General features: G+C 45.1%; 1 protein-coding gene and 1 long non-coding RNA gene across 10 annotated transcripts in view; one reads left to right on the forward strand and one right to left on the reverse strand.

The window, feature by feature from the left end:
• The window catches only part of LOC141569609 (uncharacterized), a 65,475-nt gene extending 58,734 nt beyond the window's left edge, over window positions 1–6,741 (reverse strand). The window contains exon 1 of the long non-coding RNA XR_012493298.1: window positions 6,653–6,741. This is a non-coding gene — a long non-coding RNA (uncharacterized LOC141569609). The remainder of the gene's footprint in view (window positions 1–6,652) is intronic.
• SLITRK2 (SLIT and NTRK like family member 2) lies at window positions 2,325–14,731 on the forward strand. Of its 9 annotated transcripts, none has more exons than XM_074323467.1 (4): window positions 2,325–2,872; window positions 6,677–6,730; window positions 6,822–6,997; window positions 7,213–14,731. In XM_074323467.1, exon 4 carries the CDS (start codon window positions 7,256–7,258, stop codon window positions 9,791–9,793), a length of 2,538 nt encoding a protein of 845 aa, XP_074179568.1. In that variant the 5' UTR covers window positions 2,325–2,872; window positions 6,677–6,730; window positions 6,822–6,997; window positions 7,213–7,255; the 3' UTR covers window positions 9,794–14,731. The 9 variants fall into 9 exon arrangements, with proteins under 9 accessions (XP_074179568.1, XP_074179571.1, XP_074179564.1 ...); XM_074323463.1 differs by having other exon boundaries at window positions 2,326–2,872; window positions 6,822–6,987; XM_074323464.1 differs by having other exon boundaries at window positions 2,326–2,872; window positions 6,866–6,987.
• The last annotated feature ends 579 nt before the right edge of the window (window positions 14,732–15,310 follow it).

Here is a 15,310-nt window from a genome sequence, read left to right on the forward strand (position 1 = left end):
TTTGAAACCTTTGGTTCAAAATGGACAGTAGTCTCTGAAAACACCTCACATCTGTCTTAGAATTTCTGACTTTGCATGCGGTTTCTACTTTGTATTATTTTTGTTTGCTTGTTTGTTAAAGCTTTCCATCTCTGGATAGGTGCGGAAAGGTGGAGAAACCACACTCTCAGGCAAACTATGTACTACCTACTAATTGGACAGCATTTCCACCATCTTAGACATGTGGGCACATGTCATTTTTTATTCATCCTAGGTGAAATTTCTGATTTCCTCCTATTCTGAGAATGAAATTATAAAAGCACAAACAAAATTTAATTTTATTTCTCTATATCCCCATCAGCATTGCAAGCAGGAATCTCTAAGCCCTTTAGTAATAGGAACTAATCAATAGAGAACAGCACACAAGTAGAGAGATGCATTTACAACGCTGCTACACCAAAGAATCAATTATGCCATTTTTGTTAATTAACACAAGTACATTAATGTGCAAGTCTTTGATATTTGTTTTTATCAGGAAATTTTCACCAACACAGAAAGTTTTAGAAAAGTCAGTATAAAGCAGTTCTCAAATAAATTGCTACATTTAAAACTCTCACATGCTTCCAGCTCTCTTCTACAATTATCTGTGCAACAACCCTTATATCAAGTTTTGCATTGCTCGTAGTTTTTTTGTGCATGTGCATTCAGGACACCCTTCGAAATAGCTACTCACATATTTGAAAAGGTGACATGCAGAAAGAAAAGTCTGCGTTTTTTCATTTTATCTTACTATCAGTGTGCTTTTCTGATGGCTGGTAAACACGTGAGACTTGCTTACAAGGCTAATTAAAATTGATGCATGTCTTATTTTACATGTTTCTACTGGATCAAAATAAAATACCGTGTTTTTTTTATCATTGATGTCATGTTCCTCATCTAATCTGTACACAAGTTATTGCTTCTTTGTGTGTTCCCTTTGGCTAGGGACACACCACCCTTCTCAGTAAACTGTCTCTTTTTTTCAGCATGACTGTCTCATTATTTCTGCCTGTGAATGGACTCTTAGCTCTCTGTTTTGTGGTTGTTTATAGCACCCATTAAATAACTACAGGAAAAGATGACACAGTCAGAAATGAGGTAAAGACAGAGGAGACAGCATTAACTGCCCTCAGTTAGTAATAATATGATGTGCCCAGGCTGCAGCTGGAGAGTGCATCAAACAGCGTGGTGGGATTTACACAAATAAGGATATAGTAAAGCAAGGCAATGTTTCTGAATGTGTAACTGTAAATAGCCTGCCCGCATCCATATGTGAGAACTGTGTTATTCTGAAATGGCTTATCTTACTGGCAGGGAAATCTCAAAAAGGCTTTTTCAGGGATGAAGTAAAAGGAACAGCAATGATACTTAACATCTCAGACATATGATTATAAGAGATCATTCTTTGGAGTATTTCTAAACTCTGCATATGTTCACAATATAAGATTACCAGTACTGTTCCTTTGAAAAGGCCCAGCATGGTCTCCTTAGAAAACTATGGAGAAAAAGAAAGCCAAGAAGAGAAGGAAGAAGCACAAAAGATCCCCCCAAGGTAAGGACAAGAATGAGATGGAAGTCAGTGCTGGGAGAACCTGGTTTAAATGTATAGGAAATAACCTTGAAAGCAGACAAATCCCGACACAAATTCATTAGCATGAGAGCTAATTTTGCACCCCTCTCCTCGCCTCTTATTCTCCACCATCAAGCTTGCGGATATTCTAAAGAACTGAGGGTTTTGCAGACTGGAAGGGATGTGAGAAGGACAGGGGATGGTGATGACATCTTGTTTTGGTGCCATCAAATAAACTCCCTACTCCTGGCTTAGATGAATAAACTGCAACTTCATCCGGAACACGCTGGGAGGGTGAAGGAAGGGCGTAGGGAAAGCAGGTCTGGAGGAGAACTACAGTGCTGGGGCGAAAACCGCACACCCTCTAGAACTACAGTGACTCTTTCACAGAGCCTTCCTTTAATTGAATCACAACCACCTGGACTGTCCAAGCGGAAAAAGAAAGGAGAAGACGGAAGGGAGGGTGGCCAAAAGTACTCTCTAGTTGATCTGGGCAACGTCGCGAAGAATAAAACGAATCAAAACAGGGACTGGAACGCTAAGGGCTTGCTTTTGTTAACACGCTTGCACAAATCTAGCTCAGCCCCACATTCTATGGAAATTCCTTGTGTACCATCCTCCTAGGAGGTTCCTAAATATCTGCCTGCAAACTCCAATGATTGGGCGCTTACTAGTTAGGGGAGGCAGCCGTCCCGGAGGGTGTCCAGCTCCGAGGGCTGGCTGCTCTTGGACTTGTCCGTAACTTCCACCCAGTGGTCTCAGTCTCCCCTCGGCTTTGGTACCGAGCGAGTGCCATCCTCATTTCCCTTGACCGAGTCCGAGCTGCAGCCCACGGTAGAAGCTGCAAGGGCTGGGCAGAGTTCCAGGCGCGAGGGGCCGAGAGGCGTGAACAGCGCTCCGCGGCGTTTGTCAGAGAAATGGAGCAGCGGCTCCTCTGTGGGCTGGTACATCCCCCTCCCTGGTGCACAGCGGGGACATTTGATCTGCGGGGTGATTGATAAGTGCGGGAGAGGGGCCGTCATCCCTCCCTCCCTCCTCCTCCTGCTCCCTCCCGCTTTGCTTCCCTCCTCCTCCACGGCTCCCTCCCTCCTTCCTGCTGGAAGCGCTGCCCGGCGGCGAGCCGCTCCAGTGGGGATCTGCCTGCCCGGGGGCGCCGCCCGTGCTCGCCGCCGTGCCCTCGCTCGCGGGCCGCGCGGGTCCCAGGCTGTGTCGGCTCCCGCGCCTGCCCGGGTCGCCGATGCTGCGGGTGCCTCCAGGGGAAGCTCCGGGCGGCACGCTCACTGGGTAAGTTCTAAGCACTCGGGAATGCCGCGGCGGCGCGGCGGGCAAGCGGGCTCCGCTCGGCCCCCTGCCCCTTCTCGGCCATCTCCCCTCGCGGAGGGAACGGCGTGGAAGGACCGGGAGCCAGCTGCCCAGGACTGCGCGCTGGGGCCACCCTCGCCTCCCACCCCGCCAGGGCTGTGTGGCTCTGGGACCTTCCGCGCGGGCGTGGTCGGGCTCCGGGCGTGGCACAACCCCCGCGGTCACTGCCACCCCCGGGGCGAAGACAGCGCATGTGGCCGTCTCGGCTGTGGGCCCCGCGCCCGGCACCAGGCGTCTAGCAGCAAGGGGGAGGGCAGGTAGGTAGGGTTGCGCTAGCGGTCGGGGTCCGGCGACGCGGGACTCGCCGAGCCCCCTGGTCGCCTGGAAGCGTCCTTGGGGAAAGACATTTGCCTGGGGTTGGGGAGTAAGGTGGGGAGAGAAGGCGGCCGCTGGCAGGCAGTTGAATACCCCCTCCTGTCACCCCCCCCCACACACACACACACAGACCACTGCTGGCTTGGGGATTCCTGTTAACCCCCTGGTGTGTTGGCGGGTGGCCGAGCGGAGGTAGGCTGCGCGCCCGACTCACTCACCGCGCCCTGGCCAGCATTGGCGACTGGAGCCAGACTCTACCCGGTTAGATGCGAGCGAGACTGAGGCCACCGAGTCCCCGTTTCTGCCTCCCTCGCCCCGGCGAGGAGAGGGAGCGTTTGCCTTATTTTAGCGTCCGCCTCTGCCTCCCTTGGGCTCCCAGCTCACCTTCCCACTGCCTTCAAGCTCGCTCTCCCTCGCCGGGTGTTGTGGCGGTTCTTCCCTAGACGCGGGGCCAAATGAAACTTGCTTAAAGTGCTTTATCGGGGTTGAGGCTGATTTGGACTCTACAACTATGTTTGGGAACGCCGCTGCGGAAGCTCAGGGACGGACTGGAGACTAAGGATTGGTGGGAGGGTCCTTGGGAAGAAGATCTGCCACAACATCTCAAGGTCCCCCGCGCTGTTACCCCTAGCTAGCTTACCGCATTTTCTTCACTAAGGTTGTCAAGAATTTCAAGCGCCCCCAGCTTTCCCAATTTCTCCTCTCTCTCTCTCTCTCTCTCTCTCTCTCTCTCTCTCTCTCTCTCTCTCTCTCTCCTAAGAAAAGTGTCTGTCCTCAAGAAATATTGACAGCATCATCAATGCCTTGAAGGAAATTACTATATTTGAGAACTAAAACTAATATTTGATATTTCACTTTCAGATACATTTTTTTTAAAAGAACACATTTAGGTAAAACATCACCACTCCTATTTAAGTTTAGGTAGATAGTTCTTCCATCATTTACCCTAAGCAGTAGTGAGCTCTTTGGAAATCTGCTGGACTGGGACTCAGAATTCCTGGGTTCTGTTTCTAATTTTATACATTCTTGACCTTAAGCAAGTCAGCACTTCGCCTGGTTGAGGAATGGCCTGTCCGTACAATGAATCTGATTTCAAAGGTCTTGTCCAGCTCTCCTGTTGGCTTCTACTTCCATGAAATATTAGCCTAATTAATAAATGTTTGTTAAATGGATGACTGACTGAGTACACCCTATCTCTCTAGGAACTATGTATATGTAATATTTGGAAATATGTAGAAATAAATGCCTCTTTGCCATGAAAGGAAGCTTAACCATGGTCGTGCTGCATCACTCTGCTTGCATCTAATGATGCAACTGCAATAGAGGGAGGCCCCCTCCCCCTCTGAGGACAGCTCTTCTCAGTGTCACCCTTTGGCATAGAGGAGGACAATGTCAGGCCTCAGAAGGAAAGGATCTTGCCCAAGACCAAGCAAACATTACAGAATGGGGAAGGGGCTCATGATGTCTGGGTCAAGGCTCTTCCCAGAAGGAAAAGGAGGGCGGAAAGAGAAAGCCTGAGGAAAATTCTGGGGGAGACTGCCATAGCCACAGGTTGTTCTAGTGCCTAAGTTTATAAAGTGTCCTGAGCCCTTCTTGGGGAGGAAGAGCTTACACCGACAAACAATCGCAGGACCTGAGTTTGTGAGGGAAGGAGGAGGGGAGAAGCAGAGGGCTTTGCTTTCTCAAAAGGCTCATTTTGCCTATGTGATCCTCTCTATTCCACATTTGCCACAGCAGCGGGCCCCTGTGTTGACTCTATCTGCAGCAGGCTGGGACTGAAGAGGTGGGGAAAGCAAGCTGAAGTATTTCGCGGGACAGGCACATGACTTGCTCCATTCCTTTCCCACTCTTTCATTCCCTCCTTTTCCTGCCTCATCTCCCCGGGAGGTAGCCCCTGCAACTTCCGGGCAACAGCAGACATTCACATCTTGCAAATGGACTGCACACTGGGAGACTCCTGGGTTCGGGGAACTTAAGGTAACGAAGGAAGGAGTAATGATATGCCGAAGGCAAAAATCCAACACCTGGCCATTAATAGTGCTTTGGAAAGGTTAACTGAATCTGATTGAATGTCATAGCTGGGAGGATCCGTATAGTCCACCCTTTTTCACCAATGGGAATGAGAAGATCCAGAAACAAGTGACATAGCTGGCAACAGAGCTAGATCAGAACCTACTAGATCTACTGGGTTTCAGTCCGGACTTGGTTCATGTCTCCTCTCTTTCTCAGGAGCCACTCTTCCTGCCTTGTTGTTGTCTGTTCTCCTAGCTTCCTGGCCCCTGCCTGCAGCCTGGAGGGCTTAGGCACCCTTCCTTGGGCTCCCACTTCCAGCTGAGGCTCAGCCTGGCAGTGCCTTTCTGACACCCACTCCTCTTCTTCCTTTGGGCAAAAAGCTCACGTTTAAACCTCATTATCTGGCTAAGTATAAACCTCTGGGGGAGAAGGGTTTGGTTGTTGTTTATTTCAGTCCATAGCCTAACGTTGAGCTGACTTTCAGAATCCAGGGAAATATCCGGCCAGTCACCAGCCAGAAAGTAATTCTCTGAGTACTGAAACAAAGCTCTGTATGTAAAACATACATCCCCTAGGAGAACTCCTCACCCTCCTACATAGACACACTGGTGCGCACATTGCCCCCCCCCCCCAAGAGCATCTGAGCTAGGAGGTTGGCAGGCAGCCCCAATCCTGTAGCAAAGAGGCATATCTACACACACACACACACACACACACACACACACACACACACGCGAGAAGATCCTAACGGACTCCTGCTTGGGAATCTGGAATGAGATCCCCCGCCTTGGAATGGCCAAGGAGGGAGGGGCAGGTGGAAAAAACCACCAGAAGGGTGCCAGCCCCTCAGCGGGGGCCCTCCTGGAGAACCCCTCTCAAGGCGCCTCGCCAGCCGCTCGCCGCCCGCGGGTTGGAGGTGGAGTAGTTCAGAATCAACTGCTGCAGCCGGGATTTGAGCTTTGCAAAGCCACTAGCTGGGAAGGGAAACATCTGCCCCTCCCTCGCCCAGCGCACGCCCTGGATCCACTGCCTACCCCCACCCCCGTGACGTCACCCTAGCCCTGTCCCGGGGAGCCTGCAAAGCCTCTCAAATTCAAACTGCTAAGCGCACTGCTGCCGCTGCCACCGGATTGGAAGCGCGCACCCAGGCTCAGCCGTCGCCGCTGCCCGCAGACCCGGCCGGCCGACTCCCCAACCTCCCCACGCAATCGCACCCTAAGTCCGGATCGGCTCAGCTTCCCGCCGCTCCAACCCTCCGGTTCCTCTCCTGCCGCCTGCCGGATTTCTAATTTCTGCGCACCCCCCCCCCCCGGGCCAAATTAAATCAACCAACAGAAAGCAGGGCATCCCCCCCGAAGCGGCGTCTTCTTTTACCTTGCTCTCCCTCTTTTTCTGAAGATGCTAAAGTACTGGCGGACTGCAGAGGAGAGGGGTCCCGACTTCTCCTAATGTGTGAGTAACCCCCACGCTGCTCTATCTTTGCTCTTCCATCCTCCCCTTCCCCCGCCGCCAGTCCCCTGATTTTCCCACCCCTTTTGCGCAGTTAAAAAAAAAAAAAAAGTAAAGCAATTTCTGCTGCGAGCACAGGACGGGGGAGCCGCCCGAGATCTCTCCAAGATACCCCAGGGAAGGAGGAGGTGGGCTGAATTTAGTAGGACAACTCGGTTACTAATGACTCCGTGGCTGGCTGCGACCCGCCGGGAAATCAGGTGCAGGCATGTGTGTTGGGGGACGCTTGTGTGGGTGAGCTGGGGGCGGGGGGAGGGAAGAGAAAAACCGCTTTGGAAAACGCAGTGATTTCATTCTGCCGTGTGGCCCACTCCCCGCATTCTCCCTCCCTCCCACTCCGCCCCCTTGCTTTGCCATTTTAATCGGGCTTCCTTGTCTCTTTCTCCCCCCACCCCGCTCTCTCCTGCTCCCCCCCCCCCCCCAAGGTTTGCCTGTAGGTACCTGAGCTGACACCGACGGTGCCTAAAGATGCTGAGCGGCGTTTGGTTCCTCAGTGTGTTAACCGTGGCCGGGTTCTTACAGACGGAGAGTCGCAAAACTGCCAAAGACATTTGCAAGATCCGCTGCCTGTGCGAAGAGAAGGAAAACGTACTGAATATTAACTGCGAAAACAAAGGATTTACAACTGTCAGCCTGCTCCAGCCCCCTCAGTATCGAATCTACCAGCTTTTCCTCAATGGAAACCTCCTGACGAGACTGTACCCAAACGAGTTCGTCAATTACTCCAACGCGGTGACTCTCCACCTGGGTAACAACGGGCTGCAGGAGATCCGAACCGGGGCGTTCAGCGGCCTGAAAACCCTCAAGAGACTGCACCTCAACAACAACAAGCTCGAGGTGCTGAGGGAGGACACCTTCCTGGGCCTGGAGAGCCTGGAGTACCTCCAGGCTGACTATAATTACATCAGTGCCATCGAGGCAGGGGCATTCAGCAAACTGAATAAGCTCAAAGTGCTCATTCTGAATGACAACCTTCTGCTGTCACTGCCCAGCAATGTGTTCCGGTTTGTCCTGCTGACCCACTTAGACCTCAGAGGAAACCGGCTGAAAGTCATGCCTTTTGCGGGTGTCCTTGAACATATCGGAGGGATCATGGAGATTCAGCTGGAGGAAAATCCATGGAACTGCACTTGTGACTTACTTCCTCTCAAGGCTTGGCTGGACACCATAACTGTCTTTGTGGGGGAGATCGTCTGTGAAACTCCCTTTAGATTGCACGGGAAAGATGTGACCCAACTGACCAGGCAAGACCTCTGTCCCAGAAAAAGTACTGGCGACTCCAGTCAGAGGGGCAGCCATGCTGACACACACGTCCAAAGGCTGTCACCTACAATGAACCCTGCTCTCAACCCAACCAGGGCTCCCAAAGCCAGCCGGCCACCCAAAATGAGAAATCGGCCGACGCCCCGGGTCACCGTGTCGAAGGACAGGCAGAGCTTTGGCCCAATCATGGTCTACCAGACCAAGTCCCCCGTGCCCCTCACCTGCCCCAGTAGCTGTGTGTGCACCTCTCAGAGCTCAGACAATGGTCTAAACGTAAACTGCCAAGAAAGGAAGTTCACTAATATCTCCGACCTGCAGCCCAAACCTACCAATCCAAAGAAACTCTACCTGACAGGGAACTATCTTCAAACTGTCTATAAGAACGACCTCTTAGATTACAGTTCTTTGGATTTGTTGCATTTAGGAAACAACAGGATTGCAGTCATTCAGGGAGGTGCTTTCACAAATCTGACCAGTTTACGCAGACTTTATCTGAATGGCAATTACCTTGAAGTGCTGTATCCGTCTATGTTTGATGGACTGCACAGCTTGCAGTATCTCTATTTAGAGTATAATGTGATTAAGGAAATTAAGCCGCTGACCTTTGATGCTTTGATTAACCTCCAGCTACTGTTTCTGAATAACAACCTGCTGAGGTCCTTACCTGATAACATATTTGGGGGCACAGCCCTCACCAGGCTGAATCTGAGAAACAACCATTTTTCTCACCTGCCTGTGAAAGGGGTTCTGGACCAGCTTCCAGCTTTTATCCAGATAGACCTGCAAGAGAACCCGTGGGACTGCACCTGTGACATCATGGGGCTAAAGGACTGGACAGAACATGCCAATTCCCCTGTCATTATCAACGAGGTGACCTGCGAGTCTCCAGCTAAGCACGCAGGGGAGATACTGAAGTTTCTGGGGAGGGAGGCTATCTGTCCAGAGAGTCCCAACTTGTCAGACGGAACCATTTTGTCAATGAATCACAACACAGACACACCTCGGTCGCTTAGTGTGTCTCCCAGTTCCTATCCTGAACTCCACACTGAAGTTCCACTTTCTGTCTTAATTTTAGGATTGCTTGTTGTCTTTATTTTATCTGTCTGCTTTGGGGCTGGTCTATTCGTCTTTGTCCTGAAACGCCGAAAGGGGGTGCCAAGTGTTCCAAGGAGTGCCAACAACTTAGATGTAAGTTCCTTTCAGTTACAGTATGGGTCTTACAATAGCGAGACTCAGGATAAAACGGATGGCCACGTCTATAACTACATCCCCCCACCGGTGGGGCAGATGTGCCAAAACCCCATCTACATGCAGAAGGAAGGAGACCCAGTAGCCTATTACCGAAACCTGCAAGAATTCAGCTATGGCAACCTGGAGGAGAAAAAAGAAGGGCCAGCCACTCTTGCTTACACTATAAGTGCCACTGAGTTGCTAGAAAAGCCGGCCACACCAAGAGAGCCTGAGCTGCTCTATCAGAATATTGCTGAGCGAGTCAACGAACTTCCTAGTACAGGACTAGTCCATTATAACTTTTGTACCCTACCTAAAAGGCAGTTCGCCCCTTCATATGAATCTCGACGCCAAAACCAAGACAGAATCAATAAGACCGTTTTATATGGAACTCCCAGGAAATGCTTTGTGGGGCAGTCAAAACCCGATCACCCTTTACTGCAAGCTAAGCCGCAATCAGAACCAGACTACCTCGAAGTTCTGGAAAAACAAACTGCAATCAGTCAGCTGTGAAGGGAAATCATTTACAACCCTATGGCATCAAAGTATGCTGCTCCAAACTGTTGGAAGCACTGCATTTGTTTTTGTGTTTGTTTGTGTTCTCCCCTTCCCTGTGTCAATGGGGGACTTTGAAAATGTTTGGGGGATGGGGTGAAGCCATGATACTGCTTTTTCGAGCTTTCCTTTAAGTTATTTCTCTCTTGCCCCCTCTCCCCCCTTTTCGCCTTCTCTCCTTAGGAATCATCATTGACCATGAATGTTTCTACGATGCATTTTTTCATATATTTTGTTTATGGTTTTGTTTCTTTTCTTCTTTTATTTTTTCCAGTGGGGGATGGGAAGAGGAGATTATAGTGAATGAAGACAGAGTCAGCAGACTTTTCAAGTGAAAATGGCTATTTAGTGTATTTTGTAGAAGATCTCCAAAGATCTTTTGAGACTATAAATTCTTTTGTAAATAATGATATATGGTATTTCCATCTTCAATTATCGAGTGTAGCCAGTAGGCATCACTGCTTTGTGTTAAAGTGCCTTTGCACTTTATGTACATTACTTAAATGTTGCTTTTAGCTTTGATAAATTGAACCTATTTTAATGTGTTGTATTTTTGAAATTAAAAACACCGTAAAATAGATCTAAATGTCAGCTATATTAAGTCAACGTACAGTTTGCTTGAGTTGTTGAAACCAGCCTGTCATCAAATGATTCTAGGTCTAGGGCTTCATAGATTTAACTGTAAAATATTTCCTTTCCTCTGGATTTGTTCTAAGTGATTTTATTTAAGTCAACTAAGGGGATTTAACAGTGGACTAGAGGTAATAAACCGCCTCAGTTGGGATTAGTAATTCATTAATAAAATATATTTAACCCAATATCAGAGTGAATTGAACAATTAATGCCCTTCCGTAAATCATTATTTTACACTAACATGGTCAGTGTTTTAGATTATTTTTCTAATTAAGAGTACATTACACAACTTGTAATATATTTTTTCTGCATTAAATTAGATATTTTTATATATTTAAATGACAGAGTCTGTATTTCTAACTTTTTAATTGAAATTAATATTTTTTCTGCCTATTGAAACATTTTCTATAAACACACACCAGTAGAGGCCGCCACACACCTCATTTAATAAAGACATATGAGCCATTAAATACCTTGAAGGAAGACTTCAAAGGTGAGATTAAAACTTCCCAAGTAAATTCTCTGCAAATTCAAGGCAGCAGAGAGGAACGCATACGTTACTTTCTTTTAGGATTAAAGTTTAGACTCGGAATCCTTCTCAATTTTCACATGTTCAGAGAAGGCAGGTTTTCCTCTTGAGTTTATCGAAGTGTTAACAGGGTGCTATCAAATCATATACTATTTGCATCTCCAAATTGATTAAGAAGTACCTAAACAAAGAAAGTAGGCATCTTTTTTTTCTTCTGCCTTCTTTAGGCATGTGTTCCTTGATTTTTTTCCTTGTCGGTTTGAGCGAGCCTTTTGTTTTGAGCATTAAAATGATTTTAACTAACCAAGTCTATATAACGTTTATGAAGCCTTATTAGCCTGTAAGTAATTTTGAGATGCAAGCATTATTGTGTGATTTAAACAAACAGCCCTTCTTTACAACAAAAAATAGTTTTGTTTTGTCTATTGTAAATCCTTATGCAACTGGGATGGTGATCCGCATATAAAGTAGTCCAGCTTTTCAAATCCTTATTAAAGCAATTGATGGCGTCTGAAAGAAGCACACTGTTTCCTTTTCATAAATAGGTTACTGAACATAATAACCCTTTATTATCATGTGGAGATTGAAGTGGATCCTGATAACTTACTTTTAAAGCTTTAAAATGACGAATAGTATATTGTCTGTCACTATAAACAATTCATGTGATAGGCTTTCCATTAGAAATTACTTAAATCCAAATTATTTGGATGAATGACTGGTGCAAAACATTTTTTTTAACAATAGAAGGTAATTGTGTCTATATAAATGTAAAGGGAAGGCGTTCAGGAAAAAAAAAATGCCTCCGACAGCCTAGAATCTCTGAATATCTTACAGTGACAAGCTAACGTGTTCATTCTTTGATTAGAGATCATAACTCTTATTTAAAGCCATTAGATCAAAATTGAAAACGATGGCCTGAAATGATCTACAAGAAAGTTAATGTAAAGAGATTTCACAGAAAAGGAGCTAGAGTATTATGCTAGCTGAACTTGGAGATAGCTCCTGGAAACCACTCCTCTTTGAGTGAAGTATTTCTATATGAGTTTCAAAAATCCTCTTGTGGCTGCTCTCATGTGGTGCAATGACAAATACAGAATACTGAGGTAGGTATTTGGGGAAGCGATTATGAAGGGAAACTAACATACATATTCTATTAAGATAGTTTTTAGGTTTAAACTATATGACCAGAACTATTGATGTAGCGATACTACTTCAGCATTTGTTCTTATTCTCCTGAAAGTAAAGTCATTCCTGTAAAATGCCATTATCCATAGAAAAACGAATTCATTAATTTTAAATACAGATACTTTCATATTCATTTAGTTACATGATTCTAAAGAGGCCTCCTGGAAGAATTCAGATTCATAAACTCTCCTACTTAATAATTATGGTTTAATTCTAGATTCTCATGCTTTTTAGATCTGTACTTTATTTGTATTAGGTTTGAAAATGAAATCGTTTGAATTTGCTCCAGATTATTTCGTTTAAAGGCATAATATACCATATACTTTGAAGCTTTATTTTCTAATGCAATCACAAACACTTTATGTTTATTAACTTAACATCCCCACTGACGACGTATTGTTTTGCTTTATCCACTCAAGCGCTTTCAAACATATTTTATTTTAGGATTTTTATTTTTATCTCCTACAGCTGGATTTTGCTATTTCCCTTTTATTTCACATGCAGCTTATAATGGGTACGAGCATCAGCCCAGCGAAATGGTTCCAGCCAACAGAATGTGATCTCCCCTGGCCCTGCCTGGAACAGATCTATGTCTGGCCCTACAAATAGCAAATGGCAATTCCCTTTGATGCTAGCTCTTAATCAGTTGCTTTCACTGCTTCTGGATATACCTGTGGCTAAGTCTGTATCAAAACACTCAAAAGTACCATTTCTCAGTCTGGACACAATTGCCAAGAGTCTAATTTGGTTCTGGACATTGGTCAACTTGTGTGCCTTGTTAGTTCACTCCAGCAATTTGGTGAGTAAGGAAATTACCCTTCAATTTCCTCTGCTTTGTCCTCTGACCTCTAAGGTGATTTTATTTTTCTAAGTATCTCCATGTCATCAAGGGCTCAATATTTTATGGATTTTACGAAAAGTGTATAAGGAACAAGAGAGAGATTCTGGGATTTTTCAGACTCTGGGAATTCATTTTGCTTGGACGCATTTTGGAAACATACTGGATTGGAGGCTAGAGTGAAGAAAGCCTTCCAGGCAGTTCTCCCAATTCAGTCATTTCTTCAATCATTGAAGAAATAGTTATTGAGTGCTTGCCTCCTAGGTGCCAGGCTCTATGTTGTACGCTGAGGGGGCACAGAGGTACAGTAGACAGGATCTCAGCCCCACCCCCTCACCCACAGCGGTGGAGAGCTCAGTGCTAATAAAGGATATGAATGACAATTGCCCAGAGTAAACAGTGGGAACACGGATGAAATGTAGGAAGTTGCATTTTTTTAAAAAGGTGATGCTGTGCAATGAAGTATAAAACTGACATGTCTTCAATAGACTAGCTACAGTGTAACCATTACAGACATCTCTTTAGAGTTACACAGGAAAAAAGGGAAAAAAAACCCACTAAAATAAAATAAAACAAATTTCTGTAGAACAAGGCCCAACAATATGGCCTGAAGGTAGCTATTATATATGTGTGCTGTCTAAAGATCTACAATTTAAAGATGAGTCCCAAAAATGTAAATACAAAATCACAAATGTACTTTACTTTTCTGGACTATCCATGTTTTAGAGGCAATATTTACTTTATATTTCAGTGGCTTAAAAGATCACATTTGGGCTTAAGTGTCTTTTACCAATACAATGTGAAGGCACTTACTTCAATCCTGAGAGAGAAAATTAAGTACTGTATATAGGTGTACTTTGCTTCTCACAATGGTTGTGCAAAAAGTCATGCGTAAATTGTAGTTTTGTAAATCAAATTGTATTTTAAATGCATTAGGGGAGCTGCCATTTAGAGGGATCTTGTGAATCCTTTTATAAAGCAGAAAACCATTTTATAATACAAGTAATCACTCTCTAGTTTATCTGTTTTGTATATTTGGATTTTCAATATTGACTTTGCTTAAAACGGAGCCCACCTGCATAATAAGAGTGTATTTTGCCAATGCTGCTTGTGCTACCAGTTTCTTGGTTGCTAAGGGCTTATACTTGAAAATCTGCTGCAGTTTTGTGTGAATTGAGCTATCAAGCGATTCCATGATGATGCAGTAGCATTCCTGAACAGTCCAAGTAGGCAACCCATTTCAACTTAATTGAATGCAGGACTCTTCTGCCCAGCAGCGTCTCCTCTCAGATGTGGCCATGTTTCATTAGAGGGTAGAGTGACTCCTGGCTATAACGTGCTCAGAGTCACCGATTTTATAATAAATATGTTATTATGTAAACATATTGAATTGCATGTGTGTTAGAATTTTTTAGCAGTATTTTAGCTTGAAAGTACTTGTACAAATACTGTTAGATTTAGTTGCAAATAATTGTTCTCAAGTTACTGGAATAAATGGCAAATGAAACAAGCTCTCGTGTAAATAGATTTCTGTGCCAAATATTGACATTGTTTCAAAAAATGAATGTCATATTTTGGGCTGTTAATAGGCAAAATGAAATATTGGAAATGTGATCAAATGATATTGTGTTTTATTGGATAAACTGTTTACACAATTATTTTATGCTGTAGTTAGCTTTCAGTTAATAAATAAATATTCACTAAAAATGAACACTTGAATTAGAAAAATTCTTCAGACTCTTAAGAGGAATTAATTGCAAAGTATTACTGGAACCTTCCTCTTTGACTTGCTATATGCTGTTCAAAGGTTTACAAATTAAGGTGTCTCTTCTTTATATGATCATAATTTACATATGAAGGGTCAATGAGCTCTTTAAACACAGATTAGTACTTTTCTTTGAATGTCCATTAGTATCAGACTTTTAAAAAAAATCAACAAAAACAATTCAAATAGAGATTAAGTTTCTTTAGGAATTAAAAAGTCTACTGATTTCCCACTCTCCCCACCCACGCCACAGCCAACTGTTTTTCACCATAAAGTTCTAATACCACAACTGATCTAATAAATTTATATTTTATAAAATAAGAGACAGATTTACATGCAAATCCAAGGAATAGCAATTATGAATTCATTAATGGAGATACTATTCACTAGATTCCCAAGACTACAGTTGAATGAGACTGGCAGGGGGCGGGGAGGTGCATTTGTTGCTGTTACTGTGGTTATATGACAACAAAGTCCCTTCGGCTTTGTGGAACATCAGACTGTATCTGCCAGGTATGCTCCATT

The sequence above is a fragment of the Rhinolophus sinicus genome, chromosome X (genome assembly GCF_036562045.2).
Source record: "Rhinolophus sinicus isolate RSC01 chromosome X, ASM3656204v1, whole genome shotgun sequence".
NCBI classification, from domain to species: domain Eukaryota; kingdom Metazoa; phylum Chordata; class Mammalia; order Chiroptera; family Rhinolophidae; genus Rhinolophus; species Rhinolophus sinicus.

Coding starts and splice junctions, on each gene's coding strand:
- SLITRK2 (XM_074323467.1), top strand. CDS start 7,256: ATGCTGAGCGGCGTTTGGTTCCTCAGTGTGTTAACCGTGGCCGGGTTC.